The following is a 19127-nucleotide window of genomic DNA, read 5'->3' on the forward strand; positions in this document are numbered from 1 at the left end:
GTTTTATTTTTTTAAGTTCTACACAGCTATTTTTTTAATGTCAAATAGGGGTTTTAAGTTTCAAAAATTTTCAGGTGGAAACCTAGATGATGGTCGATGATCAAATCCCACCTGGTAAAATATATATAATTTAGGTAAAGAAGCACAAACGCCATAGCATGCTTTCAAACACATTTAACTTGCATATCTTCAACTTAGATATGACAAAGTAAAGAGGCACAAATGCCATAGCATGCTTTCAAACACATTTAACTTGCATATATTCAACTTAGATATTACAAACTTGTGAACAAGCAAGAATAAGAAATGACATAAAAAAAGGAGATGATGGTCGATCTCATTACTCTTAGTGTTTTGCAGACGAGCTAAACAAAGAAGAATAAAGCTGGTCATTGCAAAAGTTGCCTCTGATCCTTGTGTCTAACAGTACTAGGAGTTCCTAAATGCTCCCTGAAACCCTAGCTGTGTGTGAGAAAGAACAAAGTGAGCCACATGACATATAGGACCTTCTCTGATTAACTCCATGAAGGTCTGTGCATAAATGAGGAGTACTTTAAAATATTATTGATGCAGTTAAGGGTGTCCAATCAGGGCCAATTGGGCCTTAGAATACTTAATTTTCGCCCATGGTTGGGTTCTATGGGCATTGGACTTATTATTTGGGTTTATTATGTAATGAGCCTCTATTATAAGTCCATAAAGTGGGGGTAAAGTTAGTATACGGGATTAGTAGTTAAATTAAGTGTTTAGGTTAGGTTAGGATACTTAATAGCTTTTAAGAATTCTGTTTTGAGTTCATTTATTTTATTGAGTGTGTGAGAGTGATTAGGAGTCTTTTATGAGTCAATTTAAGAATTTTAGAAGGCTTTAATATATGTAGTACACCACCATCAATTGGAGATGTTTTGAGTAAAGAATACGAGTATTTTTAAGAGTTTTGGGGTTGTTGAGCTTGGCATACATGATTGGTATCCCACACCTTTTCTCTTCTTCTCCATTGATTACAAGGTCTTGCTTTATATCAATTTTGAGTTCTGATGTTTTATTCCTAGCATAAAATCCTATCTTTTTTTTTTCTTGGTTTCTTGAATTCCTACAACTAAGAAATTAAGAAAGGGGCTGTAGAAATCGTCCAAGCATTCTCTCTCTTCAAGATTCGTCCAATGATGTGTATGTGGCATGGATTGCGGTTAGGCTTCCTTGAGAATTTCAACCCCTAACTTGTAGGAATGGAAATAGGATTTATGTAAAATCCGTAATAAATTTAAACTTTTTGGAACTTGTATGATCTCAGGTTTCAGCTCTATGTCTATGATTGCTTCGATGCTATGGGCTGCATCAGTCGAGGGCACAGATGAAATACTCGACACACCTATGGAGGATTCCAAGGATCCTTCCCAACTTACCCTTCTAGAGTCAGAGGACCCCAATGAAACCCCGCACCGGAGTTACCTGTGTCGGATTTGCTGCTTGGAGGCTATGCAAAAGTTTTCCCTCAATTAGAATTATTGTAAGTATGATTTAAATAAATTTATATAATGTTTTGTACGACCAAATAGGGTTAGAAGGGTATTTTAGTAAAATTGCCTCTGTGGGACCCACATCCCCAGTGGAAAATCTTGTTCCAGACAATTACCCGTGTACGGATTACCCCCTTGATGTCGTCTGACGTCATTCTATGGTTAAATTAGTGTAATAGGTACGAAGTTTCTGTTAAAATCAAATTAGAAATCAGATTTAAATCAAATTAGAAATCAGATTTAAATCTAATTTCGTCCAAATGACCATTTTGCCCCTTAGTGCTTAAGTTATATATATCAACCCATTCTAAAATAAACATTATTCACAACTCTAAGCCTTTGAAATCAGAAATGAATTTCTCTCTTGGAGAACAAGAAAGAAGAAAAGAGAAGAAGGGAGAAGAGAGGCCTGTTCTTGAAGGTTTGGATCCCATACTTGGAATTAAGCTTTGGAACCACCATTAGAGGCTGAGCTGCATAGTGAAGGTTGTTTCCATCTTGTTTTCACTTCTGAATTCAGGTAAGCCATGAACCTTTGCTGTCCTCTTCCTCATCTTCTCTTATCTCTGTCCCTAATTGACCTCTCTAAAGAAATTTGCCATTAAACCTTAGCAGGGTGGATTAAATTACCTGAACCTATCTCTGACCTCTCAATTTGAACTTATCTATGGTTCAGACCTGATATTTAGTTGTGAATTTCATGTTGTTCTTCAAATCACAGCTGAATCTCTTATTCTATTGAGCCCTAAAATACTAATTTAGGTTAATTAGCTAAAACCCCCAATTTAATTATGGTTTTAAAAATTAAACTATGAAATTAGGTTGACCCACTTTAAATATACTTCAAAACCTGCAATTAAGGCCATGCATGTTAAGATCTGGTCATTTCAAGCAAAAACCCCAAATTCGGACACTGAGCCGGATGCTGTTGCAGGCCCAGGGGCGGTTGACCAGCTCCCTGGAAGTCTGCATCCGGCTCCCCATTTTGGTGCCCTTATGACCTAGACTCTATAGGATTTAATTCTGGGCCATGTCTGGGCCTAATGGATGTTTTTGCATGCTGTATAGGTATGTTTCTACTGTTATTGTTTGTTTTGCTTGGTCTTGGAGAGTTAATTGCAATAGGCTAAGCTACATTTTAGGTAAGGGGATTTTGACTTTAATTTCGGCGTATTTGTGATATTTAATTTTGTTTTGTTATGGTTGCCATGTCATGCATCATACTAATAACACTGATCATGTATTTTTGTTAGCTTTAACTTCTTTGCATTAGATGTGCATGATATTAGGTTGTATTTCCATATTGCATTTTGCATTTATTACTTGATTCTTGAAATTTATTATGATGTTGATGTTGTTGGACATAATTGTTGTATTATCTATTATGATTCATATGTCATCATGATAGTATGCATTAGGTTAGGATTGGCATGAACCCAGTGCTACGACCCTTACCAACAGGGGTTGAGGTGTTGGATAACCCGTGGTAGGTCCGAGGGGTTAATTCCGGAATGCCATTCACTGTCCCATATTAGGGTGTGTACTCAGCTATGGGATCAAACAGTAGGGTTAGTCATTGGGGGTCTGCTAGCGTCCGATGAGTTCATGCCGGAACTGGCGGGGTTCCACAGTAGTAGAGTGGTATTCTTGGGAAGACCGATGAGTTCATTCCGTGACTGGGAATATCATACCTACTACAGTAGCACTTATACCTCATGAGACTTAGTATTGCTGTTAGGTGCATTCTTAGATCTAGGTCATGCATCATGGACTATTTGCACTTGCTTGTGTATTTCCCTTACTGGGCTCGGTGGAGCTCACCCCCGTGGATCCTTTTTTTTTTTTCCAGATGATCTTGTTGCTACTTCTGTGGGAGTCTCCTCTATGCAGGACTCTCCTTCAGCCCTTGGAGTTGATGCTCCTCTGACGGTGGTGCACGATGCTTCGTGCTCGTGCGATGACTGCACGTTCTCCTGAGATACTGCTAGATTCAGGCTTCTTCCCCTCCTTTACTTATACACTTTTGTATAGTTTATGTACATAAGACCTTTTGTTTAATTCTTTTGTTTATGGAAGAATCACTGTAACTCTGGTCTTTTGAATATATATATATATATATATATATATATATATATATATATATATATATATCACTGTTCAGTTTAGTCTCCCTTTATTGCTGCTTTATTTATGTATTTAATTGCTTCCGTTGTTTTTAATTCTGTATTTGTGGATATGATTGCGAATAGAGTACAGCACTTGCGATCCTAGTGGGTTGGTTGGATGTGAGACACATCCAGTCATACTTGGCCCTTAGAAACCGGGCCAGGGTGTGACAATTTAAGATCTCTTATTCTTGGCAAGCTCTCCAACACGGTAATATTTGCTTTTAAATGCTAAAATAATAGCTAATTTCCCCCTAAAAAATAGGAAAATATATCTCTTTAACAATCTCTAGCTGTCCCTCAAAAATAGGAAAGTGATTCTTGTAGCAATCTGTTGAGGGGAAGGAATCCTTTTTACGACTTGGGCTAGAACTCGACCTCACAGGGACAAAGGAAGTTGCTGATGTGGCAACGCTGAACGGGCCTGCATCATAAGCACATCCATACATTTCTTGACCATTTCCATGCGTATCTTGCATCTCTCTGATACGATATGATACAATACGTCTCTTAAAATCACCCCTCTGATATGATACCAATACTGAAATCCTTATTATTAACCATGAAAATCTTCCCCTTTTGTTAAAACTGGTGATTTGTCGTTTTATTCAACCTTCTTTTGATTTTTATTTTCTAACGTTTGCGGGATACTGATACTTAAATCCTTGTTATTAACCATGAAACCCTTTTATTATAACTGTTGATTTGTCGCTTTATTCAACCTTCTTTTGATGTTTTTTTTCCCTTCTAACTTTTGCAGTACAGTGGCCCATCTCAAGATGCTTTGGTGTATTTAAAATGGTTGAAAGAAGACCAGAGATTTTCTTATTTTTTGGCTCAGATATCTCCTGCTATATCTGGGCATGCCTTTCCACGACTGAAACTGCGGTATAAACCTTCACTGGTGCAGGCAAGCTGTGTATTTTTTTCTAGTTTTTTATTTCTATGGATCTTATTGTTGTTTTACATTTTAAAAATTCTGGATTTTACTTAACTTTTTTATTTTTTTATTTCCCTACTACCATTATATTGCAAGTATGCCCACTTATTTGCTTGAGATTTCTTGTTCTACAGAACAGAACATGTTTTCCCATATAATACTATGTTACCATGTTCTGTCAAGTATCACTTTCCTTTCACCATCATATCTTAGACAGCTTTATGTCCTTATTCTGTCTTACACAGATATGTTGTTCTGGATTCTGAAGAGATTATAATAACCATTTCTTTTTTTCTGTTCACCCAGTTGGAAGGCGGCATCTCACATCTTCCTTTGCTTGACCCTTCAATGCGAGCAACTCCACTTACACCATCAGAATGGAGGCAAAGATTGGAAACTGTAAATAATTTTGACAGAACATCAAGCCCAAAGCTTAGTAGGAAGTTTATTCTTTTGGATGTGAGAAATGGTAATTTATATATCTTTTAGTTCATCCATTCCCATTCAAGGGCAGCTTTTGTTGTATTTTAGTTCCAAAAATTGTTTCAGTTTCCATGGTAACTTTTAAAATAAATTAGCTAATCTAAATTCTATCATTCCCCCCCTCATTCTCTCTCTCTCATTCTCATGTTGCTGTTCTTTAAATATTGCTATGTACTGCTAAATGAAACATACTGCTGTAACTGTTGTTAAAGGTTTGGGTGTCAAACTTGTTTGAAAGGTCTTATTTGAATTCTTAGGCAAAAACCAAGCCTATGAACCTATGGGACAACCCAGTTTGGAATTGTTTACACTGGGACTCAAAAGTAATTGCCTTTAGAAAATGGACTATAGACAGAAGGTTTGCGTGGAGATTTGAATCATAAATGACATTTGAGAGGTAAGAGGTTCGTTTAAAGAATTAGGTAAAGTCCTCCAATATCTGAAAAAAATGTTCTTTTTATATTGAAATTTTTTTTGCATTGATCATCTGAGTCAATGAACCTGAATCTATAAACCAAGAGGAAGAAGGGTAAGCATCACATGACATGCTGGCATTAACACCTTAAAAGCATGGAAGCACCGTATACCCAAAACATTTTATTTAGCTTTATAGGTAAGAGAAGATTCTATGTGAGCTGTGAGGATCCATTTTTGTCAGGTGAATCATCTGTAGGTAGAATTCCTATGGTGTAATATCTCAATGGGCAGTGGTCTATGATTATCTTTTGATCAAACACTTATATGGCATGTTCTTCTTTCAACAATAGTTCAAGAAAATTTTGCTTAGTAGGTTGAGCAATGCTCTGACTCTTTCCCTTCATATTCTTGAGTGAAGGGCAAGAGGCAATTTTTTGGACTAGGGTAGGCTTGGGCTGGGCGTAGCATAGGGTATAAGGGCCTTCTGCCAGGCCCTGCCTGGTCAGATAGTCAGGATCAAGCTCACTGATTGTATGGACCTCGCTGTGGTCTGGTCCTTTTAAGGTTTTCTTGATTAGTGCATTGTTTTCTGTGGTACTGGATTTGTTCCCAGATTCTATAATGTAATTCAAGCTTAACTGAGTTGGTTAGACCATCTGTTACACAGTTTGATATGGGTTCAACCCCCTACTCAAAACAGAAGTGGTTTTTTTCTATACACCAAAAACTTGGTTGATACATTAAAATCAGATAAATGATGTGTAATAAAATATATAATATAATAGCATATTTAGATTTTGTCATACTCATCCTCATTAAAAAAATAAGTATTACAATTTACATAACACATATATAATCGATAATAATGGAATTTTGAATCCAGCTTACTGGGACCATGCCTGGATGTGGTTATAGATAATATGCTATTATATATATGAATTTTCATTTAGCACAGTGATCTACGACTGCAAGGAATTATCCAACGAATCACAAGCCTTAATACTGACATCCCTTTGATATCTAGAGAATGCTGAGTACCATTAAGTTGATTTCATTACGAGGCAGAGATCCTTGACTTTGTTGGGTGGGAGGTGTCATTGGCCTTGATAAATGGAGGAAAGGGAACTTAGCTTTTTGATGCTAAATACTGTTAGAAATGAAGAAAAGGAGGAAAAGAAGGAACTGTAACAGAACAAGTAAAAGGAAGAAGAGGAAGAGGTGACAGGAAATTGCATGGGGTCCCCGTAGGTTCACCTACCTTCCTTATTATTCAGTGAAACCAAAATGTTTATTTTGCCCCTTTACATGGTTACATATTACCCTTATGCTCCATAATATATGAGACTAATAACCGTACAGTCATACACTATGATACTCCTCCTCATGCTAAAGCATACTGTTAGAATAAGTAGTTCTATCCGATAGGGGTAGTTTTGTCCTCTTTTATGTTTGTTCTCCCTTAGCCTATTCTTATTTGGGTATTCTTAATATGAATAGGCAAGGGTAGCTTTCCTAATTCTAGTATGATTATTGTAACTCTTTGATTATAAATAAAGGAGCTTGGTGATCTATATTGATCACTCAAGCATTCAGTTCTAAGGCTGTTTACATGGTATCAGAGCCAACTCTGATCTAGAAGAGCAGCTTTCTCGTTTTTTTTAGGTTTTTTGTTCTCCATCTTTCTCGGTTTCTGGTTTTCTTCTTCTCTACCACTCTCGGTCTCTCTCTCTCATTCAGGGCAGCAACTATGAGGTGATCTAATGAAGATTTAGCTGCTGCCCTCAATGTCACCTCATTGAAGATCAAATATCCTTGGTGTGATCAGAATCTGCCGCAGGTTTCCTCCAACCTTGGGGATCGAGCTGCTACTTCAACTCAAGCTCGATTTCTGCCATTATTGGTCTACACCCTTCCCTGATTGAAGACTGCAGATATGAATCACCATAAATTCAGATTCAACTTTGCGATTTCTCTCATTCAAGTTTTTTTCCTAAATTTTCATAAATTTAGGGCTTTTTATTGGCTTATCAGAAGGAGCTAATTTTTGGAGGACATCTTCCCTACCACTAGAGGGAAACTTGACCTCAGTTTCAGCCTATTCTGACGGCTGAAAATTCTGCAATCTCAAAACCCAGGATTCTACTCGATTCTAACATCTGTCCTGCTAGGGTTTTTTATTTATTCATCAGAAGCAAGTTACTAAAACTCGGGTCTCGGTACCAACTCGACTCTTGGAAAAACCGAGACGAGTCGAGATCTCGCCGAGATCTTGCCGAGTTGGTACATTTTTTTTTTCCAACTCGAAGCCTCAACTTTGGGTCAACCCGAGATCTTGACCCAAGATCTCGCCGAGATATGTCGAGTTTTGTCCAATTAGGTAAGGTATTTAAGTGGAAGGTGGGTTAAAATAATGGGTCGAAACCGAGATCCAACCGAGATCCGAGATCTCGCCGAGATATTAAACTTTTGAGACTCGTAGGCAGTCTCGTCTTGGCTTTTCCAAAAAACGAGAAACTCGGCAAGATCAGAAGTTGATTTTTTGAGGACTTATTCCATACTACCTGCAGAGAATTCGATCGAAGTTTGAGCCTATTATGATGGTTCAATTTGTGGGAATTTCAAAACCCGTGTCTTCTACACTTTTGACATCATGTCTGATCTTACTTCAGCTGACTCAGATGGATTTGCTCATCCAGAGTACCTTCCTTTTGGTTCTCCCACTAAACTAGATGGGACTAATTGGTGTGGTCAAGGTCTACTTACCTTACTATTGCTGGCCGTGGCTATACAGGACACCTTACAGGCAGCCTTCCCAAACCTGTTGAAGAAGGACTTGCCCTGACTCGGTGGTTATCTAATGACTCTATGGTAATGTCATATTTTATACATTCTATGCATTCTTCCATTGCACCTGGTTATCTTCTCCTTGACACTGCTACCTAGATATAGAAGGCCGCAAAGGATACCTATTCTGAGGTTGGGAATGATGCTCAGGTATATGAGTTAAGGAAAAAAATTCATGACAAAACAGAATGAGTTGACTATCTCTCAATACTATGCTGATATTCACAAGTGCTGGCAAGAACTTGATCATTACTCTGATTATCAGCCCACTACTGCCAATGACATTGCTGCGTACAGGAAGCATTTCGATAAAATTAGGGTTTATGATTTTTTGGTTGGCCTTAATGTTGAATACGATCCAATTAGGGTTCAGATTCTCAGCAAGGATCCCTTCCCTATACTGGAACAGTCCTATGCATTGATTCATATTGAAGATCGACGACGTGCAGCTATGCTTAATACTGCACCTCCGGATCAACCAGCTCTACACATTGGGACTGGTTCTACTCCTCCTATTGCTGGAAATTCTAAGTCTGAAAAGGCAGCAGTCAAATGTGATCATTGCGGTAAGTTGTGGCACACTAAGGCCACATGTTAGAAGATACATGGAAAACCAGCCGACTTTGAAGCTAAGCGTGCTGCTCAGAAATCAAAAAACAAAGCTAATCATACTGAGGCTGTCACTACTACTCCTCCTACTGACACTGGACTATCCAAGGATGAACTTCAGGCTTTCCGTCGTATGTTACAGGCTTCCGCTACTTCTACTACATCGACTCCTGCCAGTTCTTCCAACCCTCCAGGTTCAAGTTTGGCCCACTCAGGTATTTCTTTTGCTGGTCATTGTGCATCAGTAGTCCTCCCTGGATCATAGACTTCGGTGTCACTGATCATATGACTGGATCCTCCAGCCTGTTTCATCGTTATTCTCCTACTTCTGGTAAAGATAAAGTCCGAGTGGCTGATGGTTCTCTCTCTTCTGTCTCTGGGAAAGGATCTATCAGTTGCTCTCCTTCTCTAAATTTATCATCTGTTTTACATATCCTTAAATTTACCACTAATCTTCTATCCATCAGTAGTCTTACCCGTGATTTAAATTGCAAAGCAACTTTTTTCCCTTCACAGTGTGTTTTTCAGGATCTGGCAACGGGGACGATTGGATGTGGTAAGATGCATGGTGGATTGTACCTGCATGATAATGGGAGTCCTACTTCACCACCACCACTTCCTTCTCCTCTTCATCAAAGCTCATTAGTATCTTCTGAACTTCAACAATGGCATAAAAGACTAGGTCATCCCCCTTTTGGCACATTGTCTTTTTTATTTCCAACATTAGTTAAAGAGTGTAATAAGGACGAATTTTTATGTGAGGCCTGTGTTTTGGCCAAACACCATCGTTCCACTTATTCTATTTCTAATAAAAAAAGTTCTTCTCCTTTTAATCTTGTTCATTCTAATGTTTGGGGACCTAGCCGAAAACCTTCCCTCAAAGGCCATCGTTGATTTGTTTCTTTTATTGATTGTTATTCTAGGAGTACATGGGTTTATTTGATGCATAACAAAAGTGATGTTTTCTCCTATTTTCAAATTTTTCATAAGATGGTTCAAACCCAATATAATGCCACTCTCAAGATATTGCGGAGTGACAATGGCAAAGAATATATGGATGGTCAGTTCCAACACTATCTTGCTGCTCATGGAATCCTCCATCAGACCAGTTGTGTCAATACCCCAGCCCAAAATGGTGTGGCTGAAAGGAAAAACTGCTACCTCCTTGAGGTGTCTTGGGCTATTATGTTTGCCCATTCTATTCCTTCCCAATATTGGGGAGATGCTATCCTTACTGCAGCCTATCTCATTAATAGGCTACCTACCCAAGTCCTTGACTCACAAATCCCTACTACTTTATTACAAGGATATTCCTCCTTTGTCATTCCACCTAAAGTTTTTGGTTGTGTCTGTTATGCTAGAGATACCAGATCCCCAGGAAAACTTGAACCCCGTGGCGTCCGTTGTATTTTCTTGGGATATTCTCCATCCCAAAAGGGTTATAAATGTTACCACCCCCTCATCCGTCGTACCTTGGTCAGTATGGATGTTATCTTTCATGAAGCTTTCTTCTATTATCCATCTACAGCTCTTTAGGGGGAGACTTTCAAGGAAGATGTGTTGGTTGAGCTTCTGTACAGAACCAGCCGAATACGTCTCCTGTACAGAACCAACCGAATATTGGCCCCACCCCTCTTGAGCCTTCTGCTCCTCCCTTCCCTCCTACTGAAGACAGAGAGGATTTTCCCCAGGGGGAGAACTTAGATGATGCTAAAAATCCCCTTCAGGGGGAGTTTACTCCAGTCCAACAAACCATTAGGGAATTTTAGGAGAAAATTAATGATTCTAATCTCAAAACCTACCACAGGGGACATTCCAAAAACAAGCAGCTACCATCCACTGTAGCACCAGTACCAATCCAGTCGCCGGCCCTGGAACCAAATCGTTCTCCAGGTAACATCTCTTCTCCTTCTTCTCCTGACTTGCCTATTTCTCATTGCAAAGGTATTCGGGCTTGTACTCAACATCCTATTTCTCATGTAGTGTCTTATGATTCCCTTTCTCCATCCTTCTGTACGTTTGTCTCTTCTCTTTCCTCTGTTCGTATTCCCCAAAATTGGCAGGAAGCTTTTATTGATGGAAAGTAAAAGGCATCAATGATGGAAGAGATGAAAGCCTTACAAAAGAATGATACATGAGAGCTTGTGGTTTTTCCTCCAGGAAAGAAACCAGTTGGATGTAAGTGGGTGTTTGTGGTGAAACAGAAGGTAGATGACACTGTGGATCGATACAAAGCACGATTGATGACAAAGGGATTTACTCAGAATTATGGGATCGATTATCAGGAGACCTTTGCACCAGTTGCAAAGTTGAACACTGTCAGAGTAATACTATCTTGTGCAGTAAATATGGGATGGAAATTGCAGCAGTTAGATGTGAAGAATGCCTTCCTCCATGGAGAGCTTGAGGAGGAAGTGTATATGGATATTCCACCGGGTTTTTCATGTGATAAAACCAATGGCAAAGTGTGTAAATTAAAGCATGCTTTATACGGGCTGAAGCAGTCACCCCATGCATGGTTTGGACGGTTTCACAAGGCTATGGTTTCTGTGGGTTATAAGTAGAGTAATGCTAATCATACCATGTTTATAAAAAGGAATGGTGAAAAAATAACCTTTCTCATAGTTTATGTGGATGACATTGTGGTCACCGGGAATGATAATAATGGGATCAGCAAATTAAAGACTTTCCTTTGCCAAGAATTTGAAATAAATGATCTGGGAAACCTAAAGTACTTTCTAGGGATAGAAGTTGCTTGATCTTCTAAGGGCATCGTTCTTTCTCAAAGGAAGTACATCCTAGATTTGCTGACCGAGACTGGAATGCTAGGGTGTCATCCTTCTGATACACCTATGGAAGCTACTACACGGCTTAAAGAAAAGGAGGGTGAACCTGTTGACAAAGGTCCTTATCAGAGATTGGTCGGCAAGCTTATTTATCTATCTCATACACGACCAGATATAGCCATCGCTGTGAGTATGGTAAGTCAGTTCATCCATGATCCTCATTCTTCTCACATGGATGCTGTTCTTCGTATTCTTCATTACTTGAAGTCAGCCCCGGGAAAAGGAATTCTTCTGTCTCCGAATGGCCATCTTCATATCGAAGCATATACTGATGCTGATTGGGCTGGATCCTCTGATAAGAAGTCCATCTCTGGCTATTGCTCTTTTGTTGGTGGAAACCTTGTTACATGGCGTAGCAAAAAGCAGAACGTAGTCGCAAGGTCTAGTGCCGAGGTAGAATTTCATGCTATGGCACAGAGTATTTGTGAATTGCTATGGCTCAAAGGCTTATTGCAAGATTTTGGTGTTCCTGTCCGTCTTCCCATGATGTTGTATTGTGACAACAAGGCTGCCATTAGAATTGCTCACAATGCTGTTCAGCATGATTGTACAATGCATGTGGAGGTCGATAGGCACTTTATCAAAGAGAAGTTGGAAGAAGGGTTGATCTGTGTTCCTTTTGTGCAGTCTGTTGACCAACTAGCTGATGTGTTCACTAAGGGATTAAGTGGGAAAGTTTTTCATCCTATTCTTGTCAAGTTGGGCATGTTTGATATTTATGCTCCAACTTGAGGGGGAATGTTAGAATAAGTAGTTCTACCCGATAGGGATAGTTTTGTCCTCTTTTATGTTTGTTCTCCCTTAGCCTATTCTTATTTGGGTATTCCTAATATGAATAGGCAAGGGTAGCTTTCCTAATTCTAGTGTGATTGTTGTAACTCTTTGATTATAAATAAAGGAGTTTGGTGATCCATATTGATCACTCAAGCATTCAGTTCTAAGGCTGTTTACACATACGTATCATACCAGCTTGCTCAAACAAATATGAAACTGAGAAGTGAGAGCTGTTGAGACCCTTTGCTTAGACATCAGCTAACTGATCTCCCATCTTGTCAAAGGGTGTATGAATGCATCCACAGTTCAGTTTCTCCTTAATGAAGTGACAGTCAACCTCAATATGTTCCATTTGATCATGTAATATTGCATTATGCGCTATACTAGTTGCAGTACAGTTTAATCAGGTCCTTGATCTTAACCGCTAACCACTCAAGAGTCTTTTAGCCAGTAGCCACAACAACTTGCAAGAAAGACACAAGTGGTTGCCCTGGGGAACAATTTCTCTCTTAACTGCGCAGGAATATGAAAAAAACACGTGCATCCAAACACTCATGCCTATAGGTGCTGCTCCAGTAAGAAGTTCGTGAGGTGCCGCTGCAGCTTCTTCCCCATCGAGAGAGAGAGAGATGCCCTTGCTTGCGAACTTCTTTAGTAGGGCGGTAACTTTGGAGATCCCATTCCTCACGTTTACCGTTGTCCCCAGACTTCACTCTTTCAACCATAGTTGTCACGGAGTCATGGCGATCCAAGTCGGTGGAGGGGTGTCACGTCGATATATCGACATGTTGCCCGCCAATGCGAGCATGTCGACCATGTTTTATTTTTTATTTTCTCTATTTTTAATGTTTTAATAGATGTATACTCAAGCCATGTTTTATTTTTTCTCTATTGTTTCTCAAGTTTTAAGAAGAAAATTCAGAAATCGAAGAAGAAATCGAAGAGGGAAAGAAGAAATCGAAAGAAATCAAGGAGGGAAAGAAGAAATCGAAAGAAATCGAAGAGGGAAGAAGAAATTGAAGACAGGAAGAAGAAATCGAAGAGGGAAAGAGAGACAGGAAGAAGAAATCAAAGAGGGACGCCATGGCGTAGGTCGCCATGCAACCTTCTCCAGCGCCAGGACGCCATGACAACTATGCTTTCAACACTTGTATACTTTATAGTAGTCAGGTGTGTCCCTGTCCCTGTCTCCAACAAGTGTGTGATCCACCGATTCACTGAGTGACTCTTTCTTACCACCGCAGTCCCTATCTCTTAATGCCCTATCAGACTTCCAATCCATCCCCTGTTTGCCGATTGAAGAAAGCCTTAAATGGTCTCAAACAAGCGAGAAAAAAAAAGCCCTTTAACAATAGGGATTATGGCTCTGAAATCTGCCTCAGCACTTGAACTTGCAAACAATAGGGATCATGGCTCAACTAGCATTTTATTTCGATTTCTGTTGAAACTAAAATATTTCAGTGAACTTTGCGGGACATTTCGCAAACCACCGAAATTTAGATTTATGGGGAAGAGAGAAATAAGTACTGACCTACAACTCACCTAGAGTTACTGCAAGCAGCAACCGGCACTCGAAACTCAAGGGAGACAACCATAAGAGAAGCAAGAAAAATAGCAATTCCAATTACAAGTTTAACAACTTAAGTCAAGTAATTCCCAATTGAAGGATTATGAGAGATTCTAAGATAGACATTAATTTATTTTCAACTTCCAACTATTACATTCCTTCAACAACTTGTTGTCTAGTTGTTAGACTGGTCATAACTTTCCTGGAGCAACTTGAACCATTACCTCAGTTCTGTTGGAAAGATAACTGAACAACTTTTCAGGTGATGCCAAAGTCATTCTAACAAGTTTTACTGTTTGATGATAGCTCTCAATGAAAAAGTGAAAGAAATAACCCATCGAAAGGTAAATCTGCACATGCAAATTCTATGAGCACAACCTTCCAAGTTGAATATGAGCATTTTGAACTGCTCCTGCCTATTATGGTTAAGAGAAACTTAGAAGGGCTCTACGAGGCTATATTAACTTCATTAGTCATTGCACTTAGGGTAATCAAGTGCAGTCATCGTTTCACTTGGACATGGTCTCCATCAGTTACTTGAGTGCAGAAGTGGAGATTGATCAAGTAGTGATATTCTCTTGTTCTGACCGAAGATTGATATGGCTTTTAATCTTCTATAAGTCGATACTTCTTATTCATGTTGAAATTGTTTCTGATTGGTTGGACAGAATAATTCCACATACGTTTCTGCATCCACACTACTGTAAAGATATGGTATTCATGGCAGTATCTTTATCGATTGACTTGATGAGGCATGTAATCACTTTTGCATTAATTGTCATTCCATTGCTTTTCCCCTTATTGATGTCACACTGTCACTTAGCTCCTGAGTATTCATCATGCAAGCCCTGAGATTTTTTGGCTTAGACATGTACACAGAAGCGAAACTTTGGGAGAGGGTAGTTCTTTCCACAAAAAATAAAAAATAGTCAAAATGGATTACTCCGAAAAGATATACAACAGCAACAACAACAGCTCAGCCTTACTCCAACTAAATGGGGTAATTCAAATGCTAATAAAACATTCAAGAAAGGATCCATGCAAAGGAGGATTGGCTGAATATTAAAAAGACAACTACTGAAAACCGTCCCGATTGGATGTAAGAATAACATTGCAGACATGGATATGGGCATAGAAGAAAAGTATAAAGGAGTATATATAACAAGGATAGTTCCTTTGTCAAAAATATGCTATGTAGGACCCCCTTGTCCATGTCCCTGTTGGATCAATCTTTGCTATTCTACGTAAGCTTATAAAGTCTTTAGTGCTGGTGCCATGTCAGGAATCCCAGCCAATATCTGTCATTTACATGGACACTCATGTTTACTCTTCGCTGCTAGAAAGAAACACTCCTAGGTGTTCTCCCCCCTCCGATGGTCATAACGTGTACACACACAGTTGCCGACTAGAAATCTGCTAGGTATTTTCATGTTCCCTTCTTGTTTAGCTGCAAAGTTAGGATGCATTTTTGAGTAATTTATTAGTGGAATTCTTTTGGTTTGTCGGTAAGATTGAAATGAACCTACAAACCTGTGAAGTGAATCAGGATAGGGTGAAATGTCTAAGCATTTCTTTGAACATGAAAATGATTTATATATAAAGTGGAAAATGGGACTAGAAGAGAAAATCAAGGCCACATTATCCCCCTCCCCCCACCCAAAAAAAAAAAAAAAAGGAAAAAAGAAAACTTAAGAAGTGTTTGTTGAGACAGCATATAATGCCTAAATTATTATATAGTTTTTTCAACAGTGACTCTCCAATACTTCTCATGTTTTTTTGTTCTTTAAATGTGAAGGTGGAATAGTTTCAATTTACAATGAACCCTTCTGATCAGCCCTTGCTTATTATTTTTGGCTGTAGTTTTTGAAAGATTTTAACTTGCTTTTAAACAGGGTATGAATGGGATATTGGTCATTTTCAAGGGGCTCAACGACCTGATGTGGACAGCTTTAGGAGCACTTCATTTGGGCGATCTAAGTCAGAGGTACGTCTAGTGAAAAGAATATTTCCAGACCTTATTCATAGCATGATGTGAGGGAAGTACCTTGCCAGTGACTGTACCATTCAGATTTTCCTAGCCATCTAATGAATAGCTTGTTCTAGGCAGTTAGAAAAGACTAATTCTATTGAAAAAAGGACAGTTTAGGACTAGGTTCTTTACTGGCTCCAAATTGACATTTGGATTGAATTTTTTAAATTTCAGTTAGACCCAATCTCGTGTCATTTCCTATCATTTATAAAACATTGCATATTTCTGTAAAGTAACGAATTATCATATTAGAGCTGAGTTGGGAGTTGCCCCGATACATGATAAGCTGTGAGAAAGTCGTTTGATGTGGCATGGCCATGTTCAAAGGAGGCCTTGGGATGCCCCAGTACGGAGGAGTGATCTGATCCAGATTGAAGGAACCAAAAGAAGGTAGGGTCAGGCCAAAAATGACCCTAGGAGAAGTAGAGAGGAAAGGCATGCATAGCTTAGGTCTTGTATCAAGTATGACCTCAAATAGAGTTGAGTGGAGGGCAAGGATCCATGTAGCCGACCCCACTCAGGTGTGATACTGCTGAGTTGTTGTTGATGTTGCTGTGCTCCTTTCTTTGTACTTGAGTATTTATTTTCTTTGGCTTTGCTCTGACCCTTGTAGATGACCCCATTTAGTTGGGATAAGGCTTAGTTGTTGTTGTTGTATAATTCTGTAAAGCTTTTTGCAATATTATGATAGAAATGACGCATTTTCTTGTGTTACTAAGATTATAACTGAAATTTCGGACTGATAGAAGTGACATATTATCTTGTGCCATTTTTATCATAATATAGAAATGATAGAGGGTGTCACCCACTAAATTTTGCTGCTGCTGTGAATTCAGTGGTCTGCTTGGTGGATTCTAAGTGAGGGCTAAGGTGGATTCTTAAGTGGAAGAGTGGATTCTCTTCACGGATTTTTGGTGGATTCATGCCCTATTATCTTTCTATCACTTTAACTCAGTATAACCGGTCAGTTTTTAATAGTTCTTCACTCCCTATGGCACCTCTATTTTCACTCAATTTTCTAATTTTGTTCTTCCTCAAATATTTCTTTGAGTGCTGATCTGTATTAGCTCAAATTTCATACATCAGTTTCTATTATATTGCCCACTGAAATCCTGATCTTAGATCTGACATTTTCCGATCGATTTGGTACTGTTTTATGCCTGCTACTTACATTTCTAGTAGTTCTAGAACTCTGTTAGATCTTCCTATTCTGTTATCAGATTTGGCTCAAATTCTGCAGGCTGTTTTTGTTAGTAGACTAGACCATTCGACTGAAGTTTGGCTCTGTTCTGAGCATTCTGTTCTAAGTTATTAAATTTCTCCATATTCTGGTTTGTTCCCCTGTTCTATAACCCTATTAAGAACTAGTCTTTTGCTGGATTTTCTGATTCGGGATTAGTAATCATTAAGGAAATAGAATTGAAACTAGACTCCAAAATCCGTGCTCCTAACTACTACCCATACTATAGGCCCATTAGAAGCCTATTACCTCAAAAACCCACTGTACTATAACCAAGGTTTAAAGTATCGGTATCGGTCAGGCGATTTTAAGAGACATCATATCGTATCGGAGATATGTATCGATCAGTGCAGAAACGCATGAAAATGATAAAAATACACATGGAAATACATTTTTGGACACAAAAAACAATATAAACAAGCAATATATGTTATATATCATGCATATACACTAAGAATTGTGAATAATCTATAACCAGACAAGTGCGGCACTTCTAAATTGTTATAAAAGATAAGATTTCTTACATGCAGAGTCACTCTATTGCCATGAAGAATGTCAGGGTGGATCAAACTCATGTCTGTAAGAGTCTTCAAGAATAAGAGCAACTAGGATGATGTTGTGTACTGACCGAACATAAGCACACTACTGGCCCTTAAGGAAGCCATTTTTGGTTTTGGGTGAAAAATGGTGGATTTGAGTTCAAATCTTTGCAAATGTATACAAAGCATGCATCTAATAGTTAGTTGAACCTATTCTCCTTGAATCATAGCAAAAAAAAAAAAGAAAAAAGAACTAAAATGCAAGATTTGAAGCAAAAGATCAAGTTTTTTGAAAAAAACCTACCTTTTCCCTTTCAAGTGTTGAGTATGTCTTGTATTCCAAGGATTCGAGTGCGATATGGATCCGACCCAACCCGACATATTTTGTGGCGTGACCCGAAGGGAGAAAAAGTTGAGATTTAGTTCGTGACGCGGAAGGTTGGACCGACAGGCCCAACCCGTAACAAGCAAACAAATCTCTTTGGGGGGGGGTGTTTTTGGTTCGTGTTTGGTGTAAAATATGAAAAAAGGCATGTGTATCGATATGTATCGACCGATACATATCGATACGTACCGATACATTTAAAAAAATAATAAAAAATTGAAAACAGTACGTATCGGCTGTATCGATACATATCAACCGTATCATATCGTATCGTATCGACATGTATCGGTCGATACATATCGATACAGCCGATACATTGTTTTTTTTTTTAAATAGATACGTATCGGTATGTATCGTATCGACACCGACTCAAACCGAGACGTATTGGCCGATACGGTACGATACGCACCAATACTTTAAACCTTGACTATAACCCCAATGTGTACAACCCATTCCAATAATAATTTAGGCCAAAACAGTTCATCTTGTATGATTTGCCTGCATCACTGCTTCACTAAAGCTTGTGCCTTTTATGCAACTTTGTAGTTTGGGCACTATTCATTCACCTTTGCTCTGGTTGAGTAAATGGAGCCTGCCCCTTGATTTTTCACAGTGGGTATATGTTATAGAATTGAGATTTTCTTATGCTCAACAATGGTCTAGTACTGGTTTATTACTTGTGACTTTGTGCAGTTGTATGGTTTTATTGACATACTGCATTCTTTGTGATTTATGTGTATGTTGCATTATTTCTTACTGGTGGTATTTT

General features: G+C 38.7%; 1 protein-coding gene across 2 annotated transcripts in view; it reads left to right on the forward strand.

Annotated features, from left to right (window-relative positions):
• LOC122665344 (rhodanese-like domain-containing protein 8, chloroplastic) overlaps positions 1–19127 on the forward strand; it is a 38396-nt gene that overhangs the window by 10737 nt on the left and 8532 nt on the right. Inside the window, exons 3-6 of one of the 2 annotated variants that reach the window (XM_043861465.1) lie at positions 4446–4595; positions 4932–5029; positions 5060–5094; positions 16058–16149. In XM_043861465.1, coding sequence (XP_043717400.1) covers positions 4446–4595; positions 4932–5029; positions 5060–5094; positions 16058–16149 — 375 coding nt within the window. Of the gene's footprint in view, positions 1–4445; positions 4596–4931; positions 5095–16057; positions 16150–19127 lie in introns of both variants that reach the window. The other variant, XM_043861464.1, reaches the window with a different exon arrangement.

Source organism: Telopea speciosissima, chromosome 6, assembly GCF_018873765.1.
Source record: "Telopea speciosissima isolate NSW1024214 ecotype Mountain lineage chromosome 6, Tspe_v1, whole genome shotgun sequence".
Classification (NCBI taxonomy): domain Eukaryota; kingdom Viridiplantae; phylum Streptophyta; class Magnoliopsida; order Proteales; family Proteaceae; genus Telopea; species Telopea speciosissima.